The following is a 25,115-nucleotide window of genomic DNA, read 5'->3' as shown; positions in this document are numbered from 1 at the left end:
CCAGGGAGGATAAAACAGAACACCAGGCAGGATAGAACAGAACAACTGACAGGATAGAACAGAACACCAGGGAGGATAGAACAGAACACAAGGCAGGATAGAACAGAACAACTGACAGGATAGAACAGAACACCAGGCAGGATAGAACAGAACACAAGGCAGGATAGAACAGAACAACTGACAGGATAGAACAGAACACCAGGGAGGATAAAACAGAACACCAGGCATGATAGAACAGAACACCAGGCAGGATAGAACAGAACAACTGACAGGATAGAACAGAACACCAAGCAGGACAGAACAGAACACCAGGCAGGACAGAACAGAACAACTGACAGGATAGAACAGAACACCAGGGAGGATAGAACAGAACAACTGACAGGATAGAACAGAACAACTGACAGGATAGAACAGAACAACTGACAGGATAGAACAGAACACCAGGGAGGATAGAACAGAACACCAGGCAGGACAGAACAGAACAACTGACAGGATAGAACAGAACACCAGGGAGGATAGAACAGAACACCAGGCAGGACAGAACAGAACAACTGACAGGATAGAACAGAACACCAGGGAGGATAGAACAGAACAACTGACAGGATAGAACAGAACAACTGACAGGATAGAACAGAACACCAGGCAGGATAGAACAGAACACCAGGCAGGATAGAACAGAACAACTGACAGGATAGAACAGAACACCAGGCAGGATAGAACAGAACACAAGGCAGGATAGAACAACACCAGGCAGGATAGAACAGAACACCAGGCAGGATAGAACAGAACATCAGGCAGGATAGAACAGAACACAAGGCAGGATAGAACAGAACAACTGACAGGATAGAACAGAACACCAGGGAGGATAAAACAGAACACCAGGCAGGATAGAACAGAACACCAGGCAGGATAGAACAGAACAACTGACAGGATAGAACAGAACACCAGGCAGGATAGAACAGAACACCAGGGAGGATAGAACAGAACACCAGGCAGGATAGACCAGAACACCAGGCAGGATAGAACAGAACACCAGGCAGGATAGAACAGAACACCAGGCAGGATAGAACAGAACACCAGGCAGGATAGACCAGAACACCAGGCAGGATAGAACAGAACAACTGACAGGATAGAACAGAACACAAGGCAGGATAGAACAGAACAACTGACAGGATAGAACAGAACACCAGGGAGGATAGAACAGAACACAAGGCATGATAGAACAGAACAACTGACAGGATAGAACAGAACACCAGTCAGGATAGAACAGAACACAAGGCAGGATAGAACAGAACAACTGACAGGATAGAACAGAACACCAGGCAGGATAGAACAGAACACCAGGGAGGATAGAACAGAACACCAGGCAGGATAGACCAGAACACCAGGCAGGATAGAACAGAACATCAGGCAGGATAGAACAGAACACCAGGCAGGATAGACCAGAACACCAGGCAGGATAGAACAGAACAACTGACAGGATAGAACAGAACACCAAGCAGGATAGAACAGAACAACTGACAGGATAGAACAGAACACCAGGCAGGATAGAACAGAACACAAGGCAGGATAGAACAGAACACCAGGCAGGATAGAACAGAACACAAGGCAGGATAGAACAGAGCAACTGACAGGATAGAACAGAACACCAGGGAGGATAGAACAGAACACAAGGCAGGATAGAACAGAACAACTGACAGGATAGAACAGAACACCAGGCAGGATAGAACAGAACACAAGGCAGGATAGAACAGAACAACTGACAGGATAGAACAGAACACCAGGGAGGATAAAACAGAACACCAGGCAGGATAGAACAGAACACCAGGCAAGATAGAACAGAACAACTGACAGGATAGAACAGAACACCAGGGAGGATAGAACAGAACACAAGGCAGGATAGAACAGAACAACTGACAGGATAGAACAGAACACCAGGCAGGATAGAACAGAACACAAGGCAGGATAGAACAGAACAACTGACAGGATAGAACAGAACACCAGGGAGGATAAAACAGAACACCAGGCAGGATAGAACAGAACACCAAGCAGGATAGAACAGAACAACTGACAGGATAGAACAGAACACCAGGCAGGATAGAACAGAACACAAGGCAGGATAGAACAGAACACCAGGCAGGATAGAACAGAACACAAGGCAGGATAGAACAGAGCAACTGACAGGATAGAACAGAACACCAGGGAGGATAGAACAGAACACAAGGCAGGATAGAACAGAACAACTGACAGGATAGAACAGAACACCAGGCAGGATAGAACAGAACACAAGGCAGGATAGAACAGAACAACTGACAGGATAGAACAGAACACCAGGGAGGATAAAACAGAACACCAGGCAGGATAGAACAGAACACCAGGCAAGATAGAACAGAACAACTGACAGGATAGAACAGAACACCAGGGAGGATAGAACAGAACACAAGGCAGGATAGAACAGAACAACTGACAGGATAGAACAGAACACCAGGCAGGATAGAACAGAACACAAGGCAGGATAGAACAGAACAACTGACAGGATAGAACAGAACACCAGGGAGGATAAAACAGAACACCAGGCAGGATAGAACAGAACACCAGGCAGGATAGAACAGAACAACTGACAGGATAGAACAGAACACCAAGCAGGACAGAACAGAACACCAGGCAGGATAGAAAAGAGCTACTGACAGGATAGAACAGAACACCAGGGAGGATAGAACAGAACACCAGGCAGGACAGAACAGAACACCAGGCAGGATAGAACAGAACAACTGACAGGATAGAACAGAACACCAGGCAGGATAAAACAGAACACCAGGCAGGATAGAACAGAACACCAGGCAGGATAGAACAGAACAACTGACAGGATAGAACAGAACACCAGGCAGGATAGAACAGAACACCAGGGAGGATAGAACAGAACACCAGGCAGGATAGACCAGAACACCAGGCAGGATAGAACAGAACACCAGGCAGGATAGAACAGAACACCAGGCAGGATAGAACAGAACACCAGGCAGGATAGACCAGAACACCAGGCAGGATAGAACAGAACAACTGACAGGATAGAACAGAACACAAGGCAGGATAGAACAGAACACCAGGCAGGATAGAACAGAACAACTGACAGGATAGAACAGAACACCAAGCAGGATAGAACAGAACACCAGGCAGGATAGAACAGAACACCAGACAGGATAGAACAGAACACCAGGCAGGATAGAACAGAACACCAGGCAGGATAGAACAGAACACCAGACAGGATAGAACAGAACACCAGGCAGGATAGAACAGAACACCAGGCAGGATAGAACACATCTAATGGCTTTCACAAGTCCTAACAGAGTGTGAAATGTGTAATCTAATTAAGAAAGGTTTTTGAATTCTCAATAAAAATAGTGTTTGCCTCAATTGATTAAGAGATAAGTGATGACTTCAAGTAAACGTGTGTGTGTGTGTGTATGTGTCAATCTGTACGGACTACTGACCTGTCCTGTAGCCAGTGTTGTTGAGGTACACTCCAAAGGTCCTAGTCTCATGCTGGGCCTGCCAGGAGGGGGAGGAACAGTTCTCATTGTTGGTGTAGGTGTTGTGGTTGTGAACGTACTTCCCCGTCAACATGGAGGAGCGTGAAGGACAGCACATGGGCGTGGTCACAAAGGCGTTGGAGAAGTGAGTCCCGCCCTGCTCCATGATACAACGTGTCTTATTCATGACCTGCATGGAGCCTGACGAGGGGGAAAGAGAGAGAGACAGGGAGAGAAAGTAAGTTATAGTGTGTGTGAGAGAGAGAGAGCGAGAGAGAGAGCGAGAGAGAGAGAGAGAGGGAGAGCGAGAGGGAGAGAGACGGAGAGAGAGAGAGAGAGAGACAGAGATGGAGAGGCAGAAAGAGAGAGAGAGAGAGAGGGAGAGAGGGAGAGAGGGAGAGCGAGAGAGAGAGAGATGGAGAGAGAGAGAGACAGAGATCAAGAGGCAGAGAGAGAGAGAGGCAGAGAGAGAGAGAGAGAGAGAGAGAGAGAGAGAGACGGAGAGAGAGACAGAGATGGAGAGGCAGAGAGAGAGAGAGAGAGGGGGAGCGAGAGAGAGAGAGAGAGATCAAGAGGCAGAGAGAGAGAGATGGAGAGGCAGAGAGAGAGAGAGAGAGGCAGAGAGAGAGAGATGGAGAGGCAGAGAGAGAGAGAGAGAGAGAGAGAGAGAGAGAGAGAGGAGAGAGGGAGAGCGAGAGAGAGAGAGACGGAGAGACGGAGAGACAGGGATCAAGAGGCAGAGAGAGAGAGAGAGAGAGGCAGAGAGAGAGAGATGGAGAGGCAGAGAGAGAGAGAGAGAGAGAGAGAGAGAGAGAGAGAGAGAGAGAGAGAGAAAAGGAGCATGGCAGCTGTGACTATGTACAAACTCAGTGAGCCTTGCTATTGAGAAAGGCCGCCGTCAGGAAGACCTGGCTCTCAAGAGAAGACAGGCTATGTGCACACTGCCCACAAAATGAGGTGGAGATGCCAAATGTATGACCATATTAGAGGCACATATATCCCTAAGATTACACAAAGAATTCCAAAACAGACCTAATTTTGATAAACTCCCATATCTACTGGGTGAAATACCACAGTGTGCCATCACAGTAGCACGATTTGTGACCTGTTGCCACAAGAAAAGGACAATCAGTGAAGAACAAGCACCATTGTAAATACAACCCATATTTATGTATATTTTGTACTTTAACTATTTGCACATTGTTACAACAGTGTATATATACAAAATATGACATTTGTCATGTCTTTATTCATTTGGAACTTCTGTGTGTATAATGTTTACTGTTAAATCTTGTTGTTTATTTCACTTTTGGTTATTATCTAGTGGCTGAGAGAGGGAGAGGAGTGGCTGACAGAGGAAGAAGAGTGGCTGGGAGAGGGAGAGGAGTGGCTGACATAGGAAGAAGAGTGGCTGAGAGAGGGAGAGGAGTGGCTGACAGAGGAAGAAGAGTGGCTGGGAGAGGGAGAGAAGTACGTATGCGTGGTGGAAGAAGACTGAGAGGAAGATCAAGAGCTGTAGTCTCAGATGAGATTAGGGCTACTATAATTGATCCTGTAATAGATCACGGTCTATCAATGAGAGAGGCTGGTGTGAGAGTGCAGCCAAATCTGCAACTCTCAACAGTGGCATCTATTCTGAGAAATGTCCGTCAAAACACCAGGTAAGATGTGCATTCTGCAAGAGGCATCTGACTGAACTGCACATTACAGAAGTCAGTTGAGCAAAGCCTCCAAACCCACTTGTGTGTAATTGTAATTGTTTTTGTATTTCTGCTTAGTACCCAACGTTACCTCCTACAGGCGGGAGAGGTAGGATTTTCACTGCTGTGCAGGAAACCGCAATCGTTGATATGGTCATCAGAAACAATGGCATAAAACTCACAGAGATTCGAGACGAGTGTTGGCAGACAGTGTAAGCACAATAAATATTTCTAGAGTCCTGAAACAACATCAAGTCAGGATGAAGCAGCAGTACACTGTCCCCTTTGAGAGGAACTCTGAACGAGTCAAGCAACTCAGGAACCAATATGTCCGGGTACGATGACTATAAAATACAGAACTTGTTTTGAACAAAACCAAACAGGGCAGAGGCACACTGCGGCATGTTTTTAGGTATAATGTAAACTACCGTAATAGTCTAACTCTTATGTTGCCTTGTGGATTTATTTTAGAGAGTCATGGAGATTGAAGCCAGGCAAACACCCCATCTTTGTGAATGAGGCTGGTTTCAGCTTGGCCAAAACACGGCGGTGAGGAAGGAATGTGATTGGGGAAAAGAGCCACAGTGGATGTCAGGGGCCAGAGGGGTGACAACATCACAATGTGTCCAGCAATATCCTCTGTTGGATTTCTGTTACACAAACCGCTAATTGGGCCGTACAACACCAAGCGTCTCCTTTCATTCCTGGATGACCTCTATGGAAGGGTTGGGCCATACAACACCGAGTGTCTCCTTTCATTCCTGGATGACCTCTATGGAAGGGTTGGGCCATACAACACCGAGCGTCTCCTTTCATTCCTGGATGACCTCTATGGAAGGGTTGGGCCATACAACACCGAGCGTCTCCTTTCATTCCTGGATAACCTCTATGGAAGGGTTGGGCCGTACAACACAGAGCGTCTCCTTTCATTCCTGGATGACCTCTATGGAAGGGTTGGGCCGTACAACACCGAGCGTCTCCTTTCATTCCTGGATGACCTCTATGGAAGGGTTGGGCCGTACAACACCGAGCGTCTCCTTTCATTCCTGGATAACCTCTATGGAAGGGTTGGGCCATACAACACAGAGCGTCTCCTTTCATTCCTGGATGACCTCTATGGAAGGGTTGGGCCATACAACACCGAGCGTCTCCTTTCATTCCTGGATGACCTCTATGGAAGGGTTGTCCCGGGTGAGGAAAGGGTTGCAGAGAGGCGAAATCGGCCAACGTTTGTAATTTTATGGGACAATGTGGCGTTTCACCCCTCCCATGCAGTCACAGAGTGGTTTGCAGCCCATCCCAGGATGGTGTCACTTTTCCTTCCACCTTACTCTCCATTCCTCAACCCCATAGAGGAATTATGTTCCTCCCACCTTACTCTCCATTCCTCACCCCCATAGAGGAATTATTTTCCTTCCACCTTACTCTCCATTCCTCACCCCCATAGAGGAATTATGTTCCTCCCACCTTACTCTCCATTCCTCACCCCCATTGAGGAATTATGTTCCTCCCACCTTACTCTCCATTCCTCACCCCCATAGAGGAATTATGTTCCTCCCACCTTACTCTCCATTCCTCACCCCCATAGAGGAATTATGTTCCTCCCACCTTACTCTCCATTCCTCACCCCCATAGAGGAATTATGTTCCTCCCACCTTACTCTCCATTCCTCAACCCCATAGAGGAATAATTTTCCTCCCACCTCACCCTCCATTCCTCACCCCCATAGAGGAATTATTTTCCTCATGGAGGTGGAAGGTTTATGACCACCGTCCACATGATCAAATGTCCCTCCTGGACACAATGAATGCTGTATGCCTGGACATATCTGCAGAAGATTGTCAGGGATGGACCAGGCATGCCAAAAGATTCTTTCCTAGGTGTGTTGCCCAAGATGACATAAGATGTGACGTGGATGAGAACCTGTGGCCAAATGCAGAAGACAGGGTTGACTAGTATTGCTACTGTATCTGTATCAGTAGATGGTGTACATACAAATGATTGTATTTTGGAATCACTCAATGCCATTCAATGACATAAAACATATTGAAGCATATTGCATCATGTCTTATACATTCCTGTAACATAAACTGCAGTGAATTGTAAACAGTAGAGAGGTGTCATTCTTGTTTTGTAAAGACAACATTGTGTAATGCTACCTGTTGTTAGTGTTGTTTCGGTCATTGTTTTATGAGTGACAATGTGTGCTTGTTGGGTGACCTTTGCTCGTGTTATGGAAGAACGAGTTGATTTGAGACATGATGTGTTTTGGTAGTATTAGGGCATTTTGAAAGTGAAATTAACTGCTGTGCCAAGCTAAAAGTTAGTTAGGAGAACTGTGTGAAGTGTTTTGGTAGTATTAGGGCATTTTGAAAGTGAAATTAACTGCTGTGCCAAGCTAAAAGTTAGTTAGGAGAACTGTGTGAAGTGTTTTGGTAGTTTTAGGGCATTTTGAAAGTGAAATTAACTGCTGTGCCAAGCTAAAAGTTAGTTAGGAGAACTGTGTGAAGTGTTTTGGTAGTTTTAGGGCATTTTGAAAGTGAAATTAACTGCTGTGCCAAGCTAAAAGTTAGTTAGGAGAACTGTGTGAAGCGTTCTCCTAACTAAAAGTGACTTAAGTACTGGGAAATGGGTCCTAGTGATTGTAAAAAAAACTGTAACATGGGAGATTTTTCACAGATAACAGGGCTGCCTGAGGTGAATTCCAAACAGTATTTTGTGATACGCTACAGACACCTTTAACCTTGTACACTTGGAGTGAGCAATTTGTTGATTGGCCAAATCTATTGGAGAGCCGCCTAAAATAGCCTGTACAAAATAGGCAATCAACCTGCAATATGGAGTCTTCAGGGGCCCTTTTCATTCAGGAACGGCCTCACCTTTTCCACTGTAATTGTAAAGTGCTGTGAAATTACTTTGACAAGGTGAGAGAGAGGCAGTGGAATCTCACATTAGCAAGATTTGTGATCTGTTGCCACAAGAAAAGGGCAAGTAGTGAAGAACAAACAATTGTAAATACAACCCACATTTATGTTTATTTATTTTCCCTTTTGTACTTGAACTATTTGCACATCGTTACAGCACTATACATATCCATAATGTGACCTTTGGAATGTCTCTTCCTTAGAGTGTAATGTTTACTGTCAATTTTTAATGTTTATTTCACTTTTGTATATTATCTACCTCACTTGCTTTGGCAATGTTAACACATGTTTCCCATGCCAATAAAACCCCTTGAATTGAATTGAGAGAGAGAGAGAGACAGAGACAGACAGAGAGAGAGAGAGAGAGACTGACAGACGGACAGAGAGCGAGAGAAGGGCTAAACTACTCTAAGTAAAGCTGGATGGAACTGGAGTGTCCATTTTCAAGCATGCTTAAGGGGACAAGGATGCAGTTTGGAGATAGCTGGAGAGGGTTTAGTGTTTAGGGAACAGCACAGTACCTAGTAATAAATGGAGTGCTCTGAAGTGGGGCCTGATGACGGAGGAGGAGCTCTGATTGGCTACTCATAGTTAATTACCCAGTAGAAAGTTTGCATATTTAACGTCGGATAGGTCCTCGGCCCACAGCGGAGAGGGTGATTGGCAGAGAGCAGTGGTGTTCTCTCGGTGGTCTGGATGTAAAATCAGGTGATGACAGAAAAAGGGATAAAGTGCTGCTCGCCCTCCTATATGGAATAGAGGCTTTTGTCAAAATTGCTTTAGAAAATTACTCCCAAGGACTTTTATCTAGAACCCCATGGTTTCCATTCGGAATTACAGTCTCTCTTTTTCGTTCCGTAACAATGGGCATTGAAATTCCTTTCATTTTTCTGGTTACAGTAGGTTAATCTACTGGGGTTTAGGGAATTAAATCCTTTAAGTTATGAAGTGAGCTGGTTTGAAGCTTTGCCGTTTGTTCTCTCTCTCCCTCTCTCCCTCTCCTCCCTCCCTCCCACCCTCCACCCCCCCCCCTCCCTCCCCCTCCCTCCTCTCTCTCTCTCTCTCTCTCTCTCTCCTCCCTCCTCCCCCTCTCTCTCAGCACAGTGAAAATGACTGGTGGAAAAGTGTTTAACCCCCCCCCTTCTCCCACCCCCATGCCAGCACAACTCTGAACACAGCAGACAGAGAGACAGAGAGACGAGTCTTGGGTGTGCACGCCGAGCCCTTGACGTAGGGGAAGTGATGTATTGTGGGTATAGGGTTGCTGACGTGCCAAAGAGTTCCTCTCAGTGAGAGGGCGTCACGCGGCATCTGGCTTGGTGTGCCTTCTACAATGGCAGCTGCGTAGAAGACTGACAATCATTTCTCTGTCTGTCTGTCTGACTGAGAGAGTCTAAGGGAGTGGGCAATTCTAACTGTCTGTCTGTCTGTCTGTCTGTCTGTCTGTCTGTCTGTCTGACTGTCTGTCTGTCTGTCTGTCTGTCTGTCTGTCTGTCTGTCTGTCTGTCTGTCTGTCTGACTGTCTGTCTGTCTGTCTGTCTGTCTGTCTGTCTGTCTGTCTGTCTGTCTGAGAGAGTCTAGGGAGTGGGCAATTCTAACTGTCTGTCTGTCTGTCTGTCTGTCTGTCTGTCTGTCTGTCTGTCTGTCTGTCTGTCTGTTTGTCTGACTGAGAGAGTCTAGGGAGTGGGCAATTCTAACTGTCTGTCTGTCTGTCTGTCTGTCTGTCTGTCTGTCTGTCTGTCTGTCTCTCTGTCTGTCTGTCTGACTGAGAGAGTCTAGGGGGTGGGGAATTCTAACTGTCTGTCTGTCTGTCTGTCTGTCTGTCTGTCTGCCTGTCTGTCTGTCTGGCTGAGAGAGTCTAAGGGGTGGGGAACTCTAGCTGTCTGTCTGTCTGTCTGTCTGTCTGTCTGTCTGTCTGTCTGTCTGTCTGTCTGTCTGTCTGTCTGTCTGTCTGTCTGTCTGTCTGTCTGTCTGTCTGTCTGTCTGTCTGTCTGTCTGTCTGACTGAGAGAGTCTAGGGGAGTGGGGAACTCTAGCTGTCTGTCTGTCTGTCTGTCTGACTGACTGAGAGAGTCTAAGGTGTGGGGAACTCTAGCTGTCTGTCTGTCTGTCTGTCTGTCTGTCTGTCTGTCTGTCTGTCTGTCTGTCTGTCTGACTGAGAGAGTCTAAGGGGTGGGGAACTCTCGCTGTCTGTCTGTCTGTCTGTCTGTCTGTCTGTCTGTCTGTCTGTCTGTCTGTCTGTCTGTCTGTCTGTCTGTCTGTCTGACTGAGAGAGTCTAAGGGGTGGGGAACTCTAGCTGTCTGTCTGTCTGTCTGACTGAGAGAATCTAAGGGGTGGGGAACTCTAGCTGTCTGTCTGTCTGTCTGTCTGTCTGAGAGAGTCAAGGGAGTGGGCAATTCTAATTGTCTGTCTGTCTGACTGAGAGAGTCTAAGGTGTGGGGAACTCTAGCTGTCTGTCTGACTGAGAGAGTCTAGGGGGTGGGCAACTCTAGCTGTCTGTCTGACTGAGAGAGTCTAGGGGGTGGGCAACTCTAGCTGTCTGTCTGACTGAGAGAGTCTAGGGGGTGGGCAACTCTAGCTGTCTGTCTGACTGAGAGAGTCTAGGGAGTGGGCAACTCTAGCTGTCTGTCTGACTGAGAGAGTCTAGGGGTGGGCAACTCTAGCTGTCTGTCTGACTGAGAGAGTCTAGGGGTGGGCAACTCTAGCTGTCTGTCTGACTGAGAGAGTCTAGGGAGTGGGCAACTCTAGCTGTCTGTCTGACTGAGAGAGTCTAGGGAGTGGGCAACTCTAGCTGTCTGTCTGACTGAGAGAGTCTAGGGAGTGGGCAACTCTAGCTGTCTGTCTGACTGAGAGTCTAGGGAGTGGGCAACTCTAGCTGTCTGTCTGACTGAGAGAGTCTAGGGAGTGGGCAACTCTAGCTGTCTGTCTGACTGAGAGAGTCTAGGGGGTGGGCAACTCTAGCTGTCTGTCTGACTGAGAGAGTCTAGGGGGTGGGCAACTCTAGCTGTCTGTCTGACTGAGAGAGTCTAGGGGGTGGGCAACTCCAGTCCTCAAGGGTTGGAGTGGTGTGACACTATCCCCAGCAAACACAACTGATTAAACTAATCGGGGTCCAAACTGAAGATCATGATTAGTTGATTATTGGAGACAGGTGTGTTAGCTGGGGCTGGGGGAGAAGTGTGACACCAATCAGGCCACCAAAGAGTCTGGCGTTGCCTATCCCTGGTCTAGGAAGAAGACAGACAGCGAAACAAAAGGAGAGAAAGAGAGAGACAGAGAAAGAGAGAGACAGAGACAGAAAAAGACAGAGCTGGCGTCAAGCTCAGCAGCACTCGGGAAGACAGGCCACACTGTCAGATGGTGACAAACAAAAGCAGATCATTAGTAGACAGTCTGAGAGACGGCACCTCCTTGTCTATGTTAACTGTTACCAGACAGGGACATAATGAGATGGCACCTCCTTGTCTATGTTAACTGTTACCAGACAGGGACATAATGAGATGGCACCTCCTTGTCTATGTTAACTGTTACCAGACAGGGACATAATGAGACGGCACCTCCTTGTCTATGTTAACTGTTACCAGACAGGGACATAATGAGACGGCACCTCCTTGTCTATGTTAACTGTTACCAGACAGGGACATAATGAGACGGCACCTCCTTGTCTATGTTAACTGTTACCAGACAGGGACATAATGAGACGGCACCTCCTTGTCTATGTTAACTGTTACCAGACAGGGACATAATGAGACGGCACCTCCTTGTCTATGTTAACTGTTACCAGACAGGGACATAATGAGACGGCACCTCCTTGTCTATGTTAACTGTTACCAGACAGGGACATAATGAGACGGCACCTCCTTGTCTATGTTAACTGTTACCAGACAGGGACATAATGAGATGGCACCTCCTTGTCTATGTTAACTGTTACCAGACAGGGACATAATGAGATGGCACCTCCTTGTCTATGTTAACTGTTACCAGACAGGGACATAATGAGACGGCACCTCCTTGTCTATGTTAACTGTTACCAGACAGGGACATAATGAGATGGCACCTCCTTGTCTATGTTAACTGTTACCAGACAGGGACATAATGAGACGGCACCTCCTTGTCTATGTTAACTGTTACCAGACAGGGACATAATGAGATGGCACCTCCTTGTCTATGTTAACTGTTACCAGACAGGGACATAATGAGACGGCACCTCCTTGTCTATGTTAACTGTTACCAGACAGGGATATAATGAGATGGCACCTCCTTGTCTATGTTAACTGTTACGAGACAAACATGTCTTTGTGTGACAGGGACATAGTGAGACATACTCAGACATACAGATAAATTAAATATGGAAGAAAATAACATCCGGTAATATGTTAGTTTGTTCCTCTCTTTCCCCAGAGTATCTCACCTGATTCATCTGCCCAATCAGCTAATTACTAGAATCAGGTGCGCTAGATTAGGGCTGGAGTGAAAACCTAGAGGACGGAAGTTCTACCGGAAACACTGTTGTGAAGCCAGACTCACCGAGCTCCATGTCCTGGTCATCAGTGAGAATGAGGATGATGTTGGGCCGGATGTTACGGCGGTCTCTCTGGAAGGAGGCCTTGAGGAAGATAGAGGCGTCTGCCACAGACAGAACCCCCAGGAGCAGGAGGAGGTAACGGTTGGTGGAGTGCAGCAGCCCCTGTCCCGCCATCTTGACCTCAAACTTATCTTACCCTGCTACTACTGGATCACTCTGCTGCAGCCACCGCTAAGATTCCTGGAGACACAACACAACAGACAGGAGGACATAGGTTAGACTACAGGACCAGTTCGACTAGAGACACAGGTGTTCACACCTAATGCCAAATAACGCTAGTCCTATGTAAAACACATTGGGAGTGAGAACCTTCTCGCTCACTAAAATGTACAACATTCTCTGAATGGGTTTGTGAATCTGACATGGAGAGGAAACAGAGCTCGTGGAGACACTAGAGCAGACGCAAGGTCAGACTGAGCCAGGAAACACAAGAACAGTTTTCTACAGACTCACAGGTGATCACGTAGAAACCGAAATAAATCAAATCAAATCAAATGTTATTTGTCACATGCGCTGAGTGAAATGTTTACTTACGAGCCCTTAACCAACAATGCAGTTAATAAAACATAAGGATAGGAATAAGAGATAGAAGTAACAAGTAATTAAAGAGCAGCATTAAAAAAGAACAATATACACAGAGGGGTGCCGGTACAGAGTCAATGTGCGCGGGCACCGGTTAGTTGAGGAAAAATGTACAGTTGAAGTCGGAAGTTTACATACACTTAGGTTGGAGTCATAAAAACTCATTTTTCAACCACTCCACACATTTCTTGTCAACAAACTATAGTTTTGGCACGTCGGTTAGCACATCTACTTTGTGTATGACACAAGTAATTTTTCCCAACAATTGTTTACATACAGATTATTTCACTTATAATTCACTGTATCACAATTCCAGTGGGTCAGAAGTTAACATACACTAAGTTAACTGTGCCTTTAAACATCTTGGAAAATTCCAGAAAATGATGTCATGACTTTAGAAGCTTCTGATAGGCTAATTGACATCATTTGAGTCAATTGGAGGTGTACCTGGGGAATTATTTCAAGGCCTACCTTCAAACTCAGTGCCTATTTGCTTGATATCATGGGAAAATCAAAATAAATCCGTCAAGACACCAGAAAATTAATTGTAGACCTCCACAAGTCTGGTTCATCCTTGGGAGCAATTTCCAAACGCCTGAAGGTACCACGTTAATCTGTACAAACAATAGTGCGCAAGTATAAACACCATGGGACCACGCAGCCGTCATACCGCTCAGGAAGGAGATGCTTCTGTCTCCTAGAGATGAACGCATTTTGGTGCGAAAAGTGCAAATCAATCACAGAACAACAGCAAAGGACCTTGTGAAGATGCTGGAAGAAACAGGTACAAAAGTATCTATATTCACAGTCAAACCAGTCCTCTATCAACATAACCTGAAAGGCCTCTTAGCAAGGAAGAAGCCACTGCTCCAAAACAGCCATAAAAAAGCCAGGCTATGGTTTGCAACTGCACATGGGGACAAAGATCATACTTTTTTGAAGACATGTCCTCTGGTCTGATGAAACAAAAATAGAACTGTTTGGGCATAATGACCATCATTATGTTTGGAGGCTTGGCAGGGGGAGGCTTGGCAGGCCGAAGAACACCATCCCAACCGTGAAGCACGGGGGTGGCAGCATCATATTGTGGGGGTGCTTTGCTGCAGGAGGGCCTGGTGCTCTTTACAAAATAGATGGCATTATTACGAAGGAAATTTACGTGGATATATTGAGGCAACATCTCAAGACATCAGTCAGGAACTTAAAGCTTGGTCATAAATGGGTTTTCCAAATGGACAATGACCCCAAGTATACTTCCAAGGTTGTGGCAAAAGGGATTAAGGACAACAAAGTCATGGTATTGGAGTGGCCATCACAAAGCCCTGACCTCAAGCCTATGAAAATTTGTGGGCAGAACTGAAAAAGTGTGTGTGATCAAGGAGGCCTACAAACCTGCTCAGTTACACCAGCTCTGCCAGGAGGAATGGGACAAAATTCACCTAACTTATTGTGGGAAGCTTGTGGAAGGCTACCCGAAACGTTTGAACCAATTTAAACAATTTAAAGGCAATGCTACCAAATACTAATTAAGTGTATGTAAACTTCTGACCCACTGGGAATGTGATGAAAGAAATAAAAGCTGAAATAAATCATTCTCTCTACTACTATTCTGAAAAAAACTGAGTTTAAATGTATTTGGCTAAGGTGTATGTAAACTTCCGACTTCAACTGTACATGTAGGTACAGTTATTGCAGTGACTATGGATAGATAACAACAGAGAGTGGTAGTGATGTGGAAAGGGGAAGGGGACAATGTAAATTGTCTGGGTAGCCGTTTGACTAGATGTTCAGGAGTCTTATGGCTTGGGGGTAGAAGCTGGTTAGAAGCCTAGTCTTGGCGCTCCGGTACCGCTTGCTGTGCGGTAGCAGAGAGCACAGTCTATGACTAGGTTGGCTGGAGTCTTTGACAATTTTTAGGGCCTTCCTCTGACACCGCCTGGTATAGAGGTCCTGGGTGGCAGGAAGGTTGGCCCCAGTGATGTACTGGGCCGTTCGCACTACCCTCTGTAGTGCCTTGCAGTCGGAGGCCGAGCAGTTGCCATACCAGGCAGTGAATCAACCAGTCATGCCGGCCATGCTCTCAATGGTGCAGCTGCAGAACCTTTTGAGGATCTGAGGACCCATGCCAAATCTTTTCAGTCTCCTGAGTGGGAATAGGCTTTGTCGTGCCCTCTTCACGACTGTCTTGGTGTACTTGGGCCATGTTCGTTTGTGGACACCAAGGAACTTGAAGCTCTCAACGTGCTCCACTGCAGCCCCTTCGATGAGAATGGGCGCATGCTCGTGCCTCTTTTTCCTGTAGTCCACAATCATCTCCTTTATCTTGATCACGTTGGGGGAGAGGTTGTTGTCCTTGCCCCACACGGCCAGGTCTCTGACCTCCTCCCTATAGGCTGTCTCGTCGTTGTCAGGGATCATCGGCAAATTGAATGAAGGTGTTGGAGTTGAACCTGTCCGTGCAGTCATGAGTGAACAGGAAGTACAGGAGGGGGCTGAGCATGCACCCCTGAGGGTTCCCTGTGTTGAGGATCAGCGTGGTGGATGTGTTGTTACCTACCCTCACCACCTGGGGGCGGCCTGTGAGGAAGTCCAGGATCCAGTTGCAGAGGGAGGTGTTTAGTCCAAGGGTACTTAGCTTATTGATGAGCTTTGAGGGCACGTGTTGGTGTTGAATGTTGAGCTGTAGTCAATGAACAGCATTCTCACGTTCCTTAAGTCCAGGTGGGACAAAAGACAGGAAAGAAAAGGCAGTGTGAGTGCAATAGAGATTGCATCATCTGTGGATCTGTTTGGCCGGTATGCAAATTGGAGTGGGTCTAGGGTTTCTGGGATGATGGTGTTGATGGTGAGCCATGACTAGCCTTTCAAAGCAGTTCATGGCTACAGACATGAGTGCTACGGATTGGTAGTCATTTAGGCAGGTTACCTTGGTTCACCCCTGTTTACGTACATATGACAGTGACAGAGAGGAATCTAAATGCTCTCGACAACCGCAAAGGACCAAAGCCCTAAAGGAGCGTCAGTGAACCAATAAGATTCGGGGCTGATGTACTAGATCAGTCGCAGGGAGTGTAGAATACAGAAAGCAGCCATGGAGACCATCTGCCCCCCAGCGTGTCACCACGGCAACCCTGGTTGCCACCGGAGCAGTAACGAGTCCCCTCTGGTGTGGTCCCTGGGCTGCGTGCCTGTGTGTGTGTCTCTGTGTGTGTGTGTGTGTGTGCCTGTGGATGTGTCTCTCTCTGTATGTGTATGTGTCTCTGTGTGTGTATGTGTGTGTGTGTCTCTGTGTGTGAGTGTGTGTGTGTGTGTGTGTGTGTGTGTGTGTGTGTGTGTGTGTGTGTGTGTGTGTGTGTGTATGTGTCTGTGTGTGTGTGTCTCTGTGTGTGTGTGTCTCTGTGTGTGTGTGTGTGTGTCTCTCTGTGTGTGTGTGTGTGTATGTGTCTCTCTGTGTGTGTGTGTCTCTGTGTGTGTGTGTGTGTGTGTGTCTCTCTGTGTGTGTGTGTGTGTCTGTGTGTGTGTGTCTCTCTCTGTGTGTGTGTGTGTGTATGTGTCTCTCTGTGTGTGTGTGTGTCTCTCTGTGTGTGTGTGTGTGGGTATGTGTGTCTCTGTGTGTGTGTGTGTGTGTGTGTCTCTGTGTGTGTGTGTGTGTGTGTGTGTATGTGCCTGTGTCTCTCTCTCTGTGTGTGTGTGTGTGTGTGTGTGTGTGTGTGTGTGTGTGTGTGTGTGTGTGTGTGTGTGAATGTTGAAGCCATTAGATTCTCCCCACACCCCTGCATGGGAAGGGAGGCGCTACACCGTCGCTCACACCTCACATGGAGAACAGGCCACAGAATCATAATGACATGCACATCTCTCTCTCTCTCTGTGTACCTCCCCGTCCTCTCACAGCATTTCTGCTGTCTCCGAAACACCAATACTAAACAGACAACAGTTCCAAAACCAGGTCTTATGTGATTATAGTCACAATATTAAAACCAACTACAATGAATTTTGACATTTGACTTTCGAAATATATATATATATATTTTTGCATCGTGCCTAATTGATATTATGAATTTAAAACTTAGAGCTCTAAACCATTTAAACGTAGTTATTAGTAATCTGTCCATACAGTATTCCAACCAATCAGGTTGTATCTCTGCACCATTGTGCGTCACAGAGGAGACGTGAGCGTCAGAACAGCTTAGTCCCATTCACAGCATATCACTGAATTATACAGCCTGTTAGCTAGAGGAACATGCTGTCACACAACACATCCAGCGCTATGTTCAACTACACAGTGACACATTCACAAATTCACAAATGTACACTGAGTATACAACACATTATGAGCACTCTTTCCCTAACAGACTGACCAGGTGAATCAAATCAAAATCAAAAATCAAAATCGAATCAAATAGTTTTTTTGTTTACACGTGTTTAGCAGATGTTATAACGGGTGTAGCAAAATGCTTGTGTTTCTAGCTCCAACAGTTCAGTAATATCTAACAAAGTAATATCTAACAAAGTAATATCTAACAAAGTAATATCTAACAAGGTAATATCTAACAAGGTAATATCTAACAAAGTAATATCTAACAACGTAATATCTAACAAGGTAATATCTAACAAGGTAATATCTAACAAAGTAATATCTAACAACGTAATATCTAACAAAGTAACATCTAACAACGTAATATCTAACAAAGTAATATCTAACAACGTAATATCTAACAAGGTAATATCTAACAAGGTAATATCTAACAAAGTAATATCTAACAACGTAATATCTAACAAAGTAATATCTAACAAAGTAATATCTAACAACGTAATATCTAACAACGTAATATCTAACAAAGTAATATCTAACAAAGTAATATCTAACAACGTAATATCTAACAAGGTAATATCTAACAAGGTAATATCTAACAAAGTAATATCTAACAACGTAATATCTAACAAAGTAACATCTAACAACGTAATATCTAACAAAGTAATATCTAACAAGGTAATATCTAACAAGGTAATATCTAACAAAGTAATATCTAACAACGTAATATCTAACAAAGTAATATCTAACAAAGTAATATCTAACAACGTAATATCTAACAACGTAATATCTAACAACGTAATATCTAACAAAGTAATATCTAACAAAGTAATATCTAACAACGTAATATCTAACAACGTAATATCTAACAACGTAATATCTAACAACGTAATATCTAACAACGTAATATCTAACAAAGTAATATCTAACAACGTAATATCTAACAAAGTAATATCTAACAAAGTAATATCTAACAACGTAATATCTAACAAAGTAATATCTAACAAGGTAATATCTAACAAGGTAATATCTAACAACGTAATATCTAACAACGTAATATCTAACAAAGTAATATCTAACAAGGTAATATCTAACAAGGTAATATCTAACAAGGTAATATCTAACAACGTAATATCTAACAACGTAATATCTAACAAGGTAATATCTAACAAGGTAATATCTAACAAGGTAATATCTAACAACGTAATATCTAACAACGTAATATCTAACAACGTAATATCTAACAACGTAATATCTAACAAGGTAATATCTAACAACGTAATATCTAACAAGGTAATATCTAACAAGGTAATATCTAACAAGGTAATATCTAACAACGTAATATCTAACAACGTAATATCTAACAATAATATCTAACAACGTAATATCTAACAACGTAATATCTAACAAAGTAATATCTAACAACGTAATATCTAACAACGTAATATCTAACAACGTAATATCTAACAAAGTAATATCTAACAACGTAATATCTAACAACGTAATATCTAACAAAGTAATATCTAACAACGTAATATCTAACAACGTAATATCTAACAACGTAATATCTAACAACGTAATATCTAACAAAGTAATATCTAACAACGTAATATCTAACAAAGTAATATCTAACAAAGTAATATCTAACAACGTAATATCTAACAAGGTAATATCTAACAACGTAATATCTAACAACGTAATATCTAACAAAGTAATATCTAACAACGTAATATCTAACAACGTAATATCTAACAAAGTAATATCTAACAAAGTAATATCTAACAAAGTAATATCTAACAAAGTAATATCTAACAAGTAATATCTAACAAGGTAATATCTAACAACGTAATATCTAACAACGTAATATCTAACAAGGTAATATCTAACAAGGTAATATCTAACAAAGTAATATCTAACAACGTAATATCTAACAAAGTAACATCTAACAACGTAATATCTAACAAAGTAATATCTAACAACGTAATATCTAACAAGGTAATATCTAACAAGGTAATATCTAACAAAGTAATATCTAACAACGTAATATCTAACAAAGTAATATCTAACAAAGTAATATCTAACAACGTAATATCTAACAACGTAATATCTAACAAAGTAATATCTAACAAAGTAATATCTAACAAAGTAATATCTAACAACGTAATATCTAACAAGGTAATATCTAACAAGGTAATATCTAACAAAGTAATATCTAACAACGTAATATCTAACAAAGTAATATCTAACAACGTAATATCTAACAAAGTAATATCTAACAACGTAATATCTAACAACGTAATATCTAACAAAGTAATATCTAACAAGGTAATATCTAACAAGGTAATATCTAACAAAGTAATATCTAACAACGTAATATCTAACAAGGTAATATCTAACAAGGTAATATCTAACAAAGTAATATCTAACAACGTAATATCTAACAAAGTAATATCTAACAACGTAATATCTAACAAAGTAATATCTAACAACGTAATATCTAACAAGGTAATATCTAACAAGGTAATATCTAACAAAGTAATATCTAACAACGTAATATCTAACAAAGTAATATCTAACAAAGTAATATCTAACAACGTAATATCTAACAACGTAATATCTAACAACGTAATATCTAACAAAGTAATATCTAACAAAGTAATATCTAACAACGTAATATCTAACAAGGTAATATCTAACAAGGTAATATCTAACAAAGTAATATCTAACAACGTAATATCTAACAAAGTAACATCTAACAACGTAATATCTAACAAAGTAATATCTAACAACGTAATATCTAACAAGGTAATATCTAACAAGGTAATATCTAACAAAGTAATATCTAACAACGTAATATCTAACAAAGTAATATCTAACAACGTAATATCTAACAACGTAATATCTAACAACGTAATATCTAACAAAGTAATATCTAACAAAGTAATATCTAACAACGTAATATCTAACAACGTAATATCTAACAACGTAATATCTAACAACGTAATATCTAACAACGTAATATCTAACAAAGTAATATCTAACAACGTAATATCTAACAAAGTAATATCTAACAAAGTAATATCTAACAACGTAATATCTAACAAAGTAATATCTAACAAGGTAATATCTAACAAGGTAATATCTAACAACGTAATATCTAACAACGTAATATCTAACAAAGTAATATCTAACAAGGTAATATCTAACAAGGTAATATCTAACAAGGTAATATCTAACAACGTAATATCTAACAACGTAATATCTAACAAGGTAATATCTAACAAGGTAATATCTAACAAGGTAATATCTAACAACGTAATATCTAACAACGTAATATCTAACAACGTAATATCTAACAACGTAATATCTAACAAGGTAATATCTAACAACGTAATATCTAACAAGGTAATATCTAACAAGGTAATATCTAACAAGGTAATATCTAACAACGTAATATCTAACAACGTAATATCTAACAAGGTAATATCTAACAACGTAATATCTAACAAAGTAATATCTAACAACGTAATATCTAACAACGTAATATCTAACAACGTAATATCTAACAAAGTAATATCTAACAACGTAATATCTAACAACGTAATATCTAACAAAGTAATATCTAACAACGTAATATCTAACAACGTAATATCTAACAACGTAATATCTAACAACGTAATATCTAACAAAGTAATATCTAACAACGTAATATCTAACAAAGTAATATCTAACAAAGTAATATCTAACAACGTAATATCTAACAAGGTAATATCTAACAACGTAATATCTAACAACGTAATATCTAACAAAGTAATATCTAACAACGTAATATCTAACAACGTAATATCTAACAAAGTAATATCTAACAAAGTAATATCTAACAAAGTAATATCTAACAAAGTAATATCTAACAAGGTAATATCTAACAAGGTAATATCTAACAAAGTAATATCTAACAACGTAATATCTAACAAGGTAATATCTAACAAGGTAATATCTAACAAAGTAATATCTAACAACGTAATATCTAACAAAGTAACATCTAACAACGTAATATCTAACAAAGTAATATCTAACAACGTAATATTTAACAAGGTAATATCTAACAAGGTAATATCTAACAAAGTAATATCTAACAAAGTAATATCTAACAACGTAATATCTAACAAAGTAATATCTAACAAAGTAATATCTAACAACGTAATATCTAACAACGTAATATCTAACAACGTAATATCTAACAAAGTAATATCTAACAAAGTAATATCTAACAACGTAATATCTAACAAGGTAATATCTAACAAGGTAATATCTAACAAAGTAATATCTAACAACGTAATATCTAACAAAGTAACATCTAACAACGTAATATCTAACAAAGTAATATCTAACAACGTAATATCTAACAAGGTAATATCTAACAAGGTAATATCTAACAAAGTAATATCTAACAACGTAATATCTAACAACGTAATATCTAACAAAGTAATATCTAACAAAGTAATATCTAACAACGTAATATCTAACAACGTAATATCTAACAACGTAATATCTAACAAAGTAATATCTAACAACGTAATATCTAACAACGTAATATCTAACAAAGTAATATCTAACAACGTAATATCTAACAAACTAATATCTAACAAAGTAATATCTAACAACGTAATATCTAACAAAGTAATATCTAACAAGGTAATATCTAACAAGGTAATATCTAACAACGTAATATCTAACAACGTAATATCTAACAACGTAATATCTAACAACGTAATATCTAACAAGGTAATATCTAACAAGGTAATATCTAACAAGGTAATATCTAACAACGTAATATCTAACAACGTAATATCTAACAACGTAATATCTAACAAGGTAATATCTAACAAGGTAATATCTAACAACGTAATATCTAACAAGGTAATATCTAACAAGGTAATATCTAACAAGGTAATATCTAACAACGTAATATCTAACAACGTAATATCTAACAACGTAATATCTAACAAAGTAATATCTAACAACGTAATATCTAACAACGTAATATCTAACAACGTAATATCTAACAAAGTAATATCTAACAACGTAATATCTAACAACGTAATATCTAACAACGTAATATCTAACAACGTAATATCTAACAAAGTAATATCTAACAAAGTAATATCTAACAACTTAATATCTAACAAAGTAATATCTAACAAAGTAATATCTAACAACGTAATATCTAACAACGTAATATCTAACATCGTAATATCTAACAAAGTAATATCTAACAACGTAATATCTAACAAAGTAATATCTAACAAAGTAATATCTAACAACGTAATATCTAACAAGGTAATATCTAACAAGGTAATATCTAACAAAGTAATATCTAACAACATAATATCTAACAAAGTAATATCTAACAACGTAATATCTAACAAAGTAATATCTAACAACGTAATATCTAACAAGGTAATATCTAACAAGGTAATATCTAACAAAGTAATATCTAACAACGTAATATCTAACAAAGTAATATCTAACAAAGTAATATCTAACAACGTAATATCTAACAACGTAATATCTAACAAAGTAATATCTAACAAAGTAATATCTAACAAAGTAATATCTAACAACGTAATATCTAACAACGTAATATCTAACAACGTAATATCTAACAAAGTAATATCTAACAACGTAATATCTAACAACGTAATATCTAACAAAGTAATATCTAACAACGTAATATCTAACAAAGTAATATCTAACAAAGTAATATCTAACAACGTAATATCTAACAAAGTAATATCTAACAAGGTAATATCTAACAAGGTAATATCTAACAACGTAATATCTAACAAAGTAATATCTAACAAGGTAATATCTAACAAGGTAATATCTAACAAGGTAATATCTAACAACGTAATATCTAACAACGTAATATCTAACAACGTAATATCTAACAAAGGTAATATCTAACAACGTAATATCTAACAACGTAATATCTAACAACGTAATATCTAACAACGTAATATCTAACAAAGTAATATCTAACAACGTAATATCTAACAACGTAATATCTAACAAAGTAATATCTAACAACGTAATATCTAACAACGTAATATCTAACAACGTAATATCTAACAACGTAATATCTAACAAAGTAATATCTAACAAAGTAATATCTAACAACGTAATATCTAACAAAGTAATATCTAACAAAGTAATATCTAACAACGTAATATCTAACAACGTAATATCTAACAACGTAATATCTAACAACGTAATATCTAACAACGTAATATCTAACAAAGTAATATCTAACAACGTAATATCTAACAACGTAATATCTAACAACGTAATATCTCTAAATCTAAAAGTAATATCTAACAACGTAATATCTAACAACGTAATATCTAACAACGTAATATCTAACAACGTAATATCTAACAACGTAATATCTAACAAGTAATATCTAACAACGTAATATCTAACAACGTAATATCTAACAAAGTAATATCTAACAAGTAATATCTAACAACGTAATATCTAACAACGTAATATCTAACAACGTAATATCTAACAAGTAATATCTAACAACGTAATATCTAACAACGTAATATCTAACAAATATCTAACAAAGTAATATCTAACAACGTAATATCTAACAAAGTAATATCTAACAACGTAATATCTAACAACGTAATATCTAACAAGGTAATATCTAACAAAGTAATATCTAACAACGTAATATCTAACAACGTATATCTAACAAGGTAATATCTAACAACGTAATATCTAACAACGTAATATCTAACAAGGTAATATCTAACAAGGTAATATCTAACAAAGGTAATATCTAACAACGTAATATCTAACAACGTAATATCTAACAAGGTAATATCTAACAAGGTAATATCTAACAAGGTAATATCTAACAAGGTAATATCTAACAACGTAATATCTAACAAGGTAATATCTAACAACGTAATATCTAACAAGGTAATATCTAACAACGTAATATCTAACAAAGTAATATCTAACAAGGTAATATCTAACAACGTAATATCTAACAAGGTAATATCTAACAAGGTAATATCTAACAAGGTAATATCTAACAAGGTAATATCTAACAACGTAATATCTAACAACGTAATATCTAACAAGGTAATATCTAACAAGGTAATATCTAACAAAGTAATATCTAACAAGGTAATATCTAACAACGTAATATCTAACAAGGTAATATCTAACAAAGTAATATCTAACAAGGTAATATCTAACAAGGTAATATCTAACAACGTAATATCTAACAACGTAATATCTAACAAAGTAATATCTAACAAGGTAATATCTAACAAGGTAATATCTAACAAGGTAATATCTAACAAGGTAATATCTAACAAAGTAATATCTAACAAAGTAATATCTAACAAGGTAATATCTAACAAGGTAATATCTAACAAGGTAATATCTAACAACGTAATATCTAACAAT

The 25,115-nt window shown here is 40.1% G+C and overlaps 1 protein-coding gene across 5 annotated transcripts in view; it reads right to left on the bottom strand.

The window, feature by feature from the left end:
* Positions 1-25,115, bottom strand: part of LOC115125019 (extracellular sulfatase Sulf-2-like) — a 342,598-nt gene that overhangs the window by 62,174 nt on the left and 255,309 nt on the right. For all 5 annotated transcript variants that reach the window (XM_065005239.1, XM_065005241.1, XM_065005237.1 and 2 more), the window contains 2 exons: positions 12,679-12,916; positions 3,489-3,728 (listed from right to left, as the gene is read on the bottom strand). In XM_065005239.1, coding sequence (XP_064861311.1) covers positions 3,489-3,728; positions 12,679-12,850 — 412 coding nt within the window. In that variant the 5' untranslated portion in view covers positions 12,851-12,916. The remainder of the gene's footprint in view (positions 1-3,488; positions 3,729-12,678; positions 12,917-25,115) is intronic.

This window comes from Oncorhynchus nerka, linkage group LG20 (assembly GCF_034236695.1).
Source record: "Oncorhynchus nerka isolate Pitt River linkage group LG20, Oner_Uvic_2.0, whole genome shotgun sequence".
Classification (NCBI taxonomy): domain Eukaryota; kingdom Metazoa; phylum Chordata; class Actinopteri; order Salmoniformes; family Salmonidae; genus Oncorhynchus; species Oncorhynchus nerka.
The sequence above is the reverse complement of the archived record's forward strand: the minus strand, read 5'-3'. Positions and strand labels throughout refer to the sequence as shown.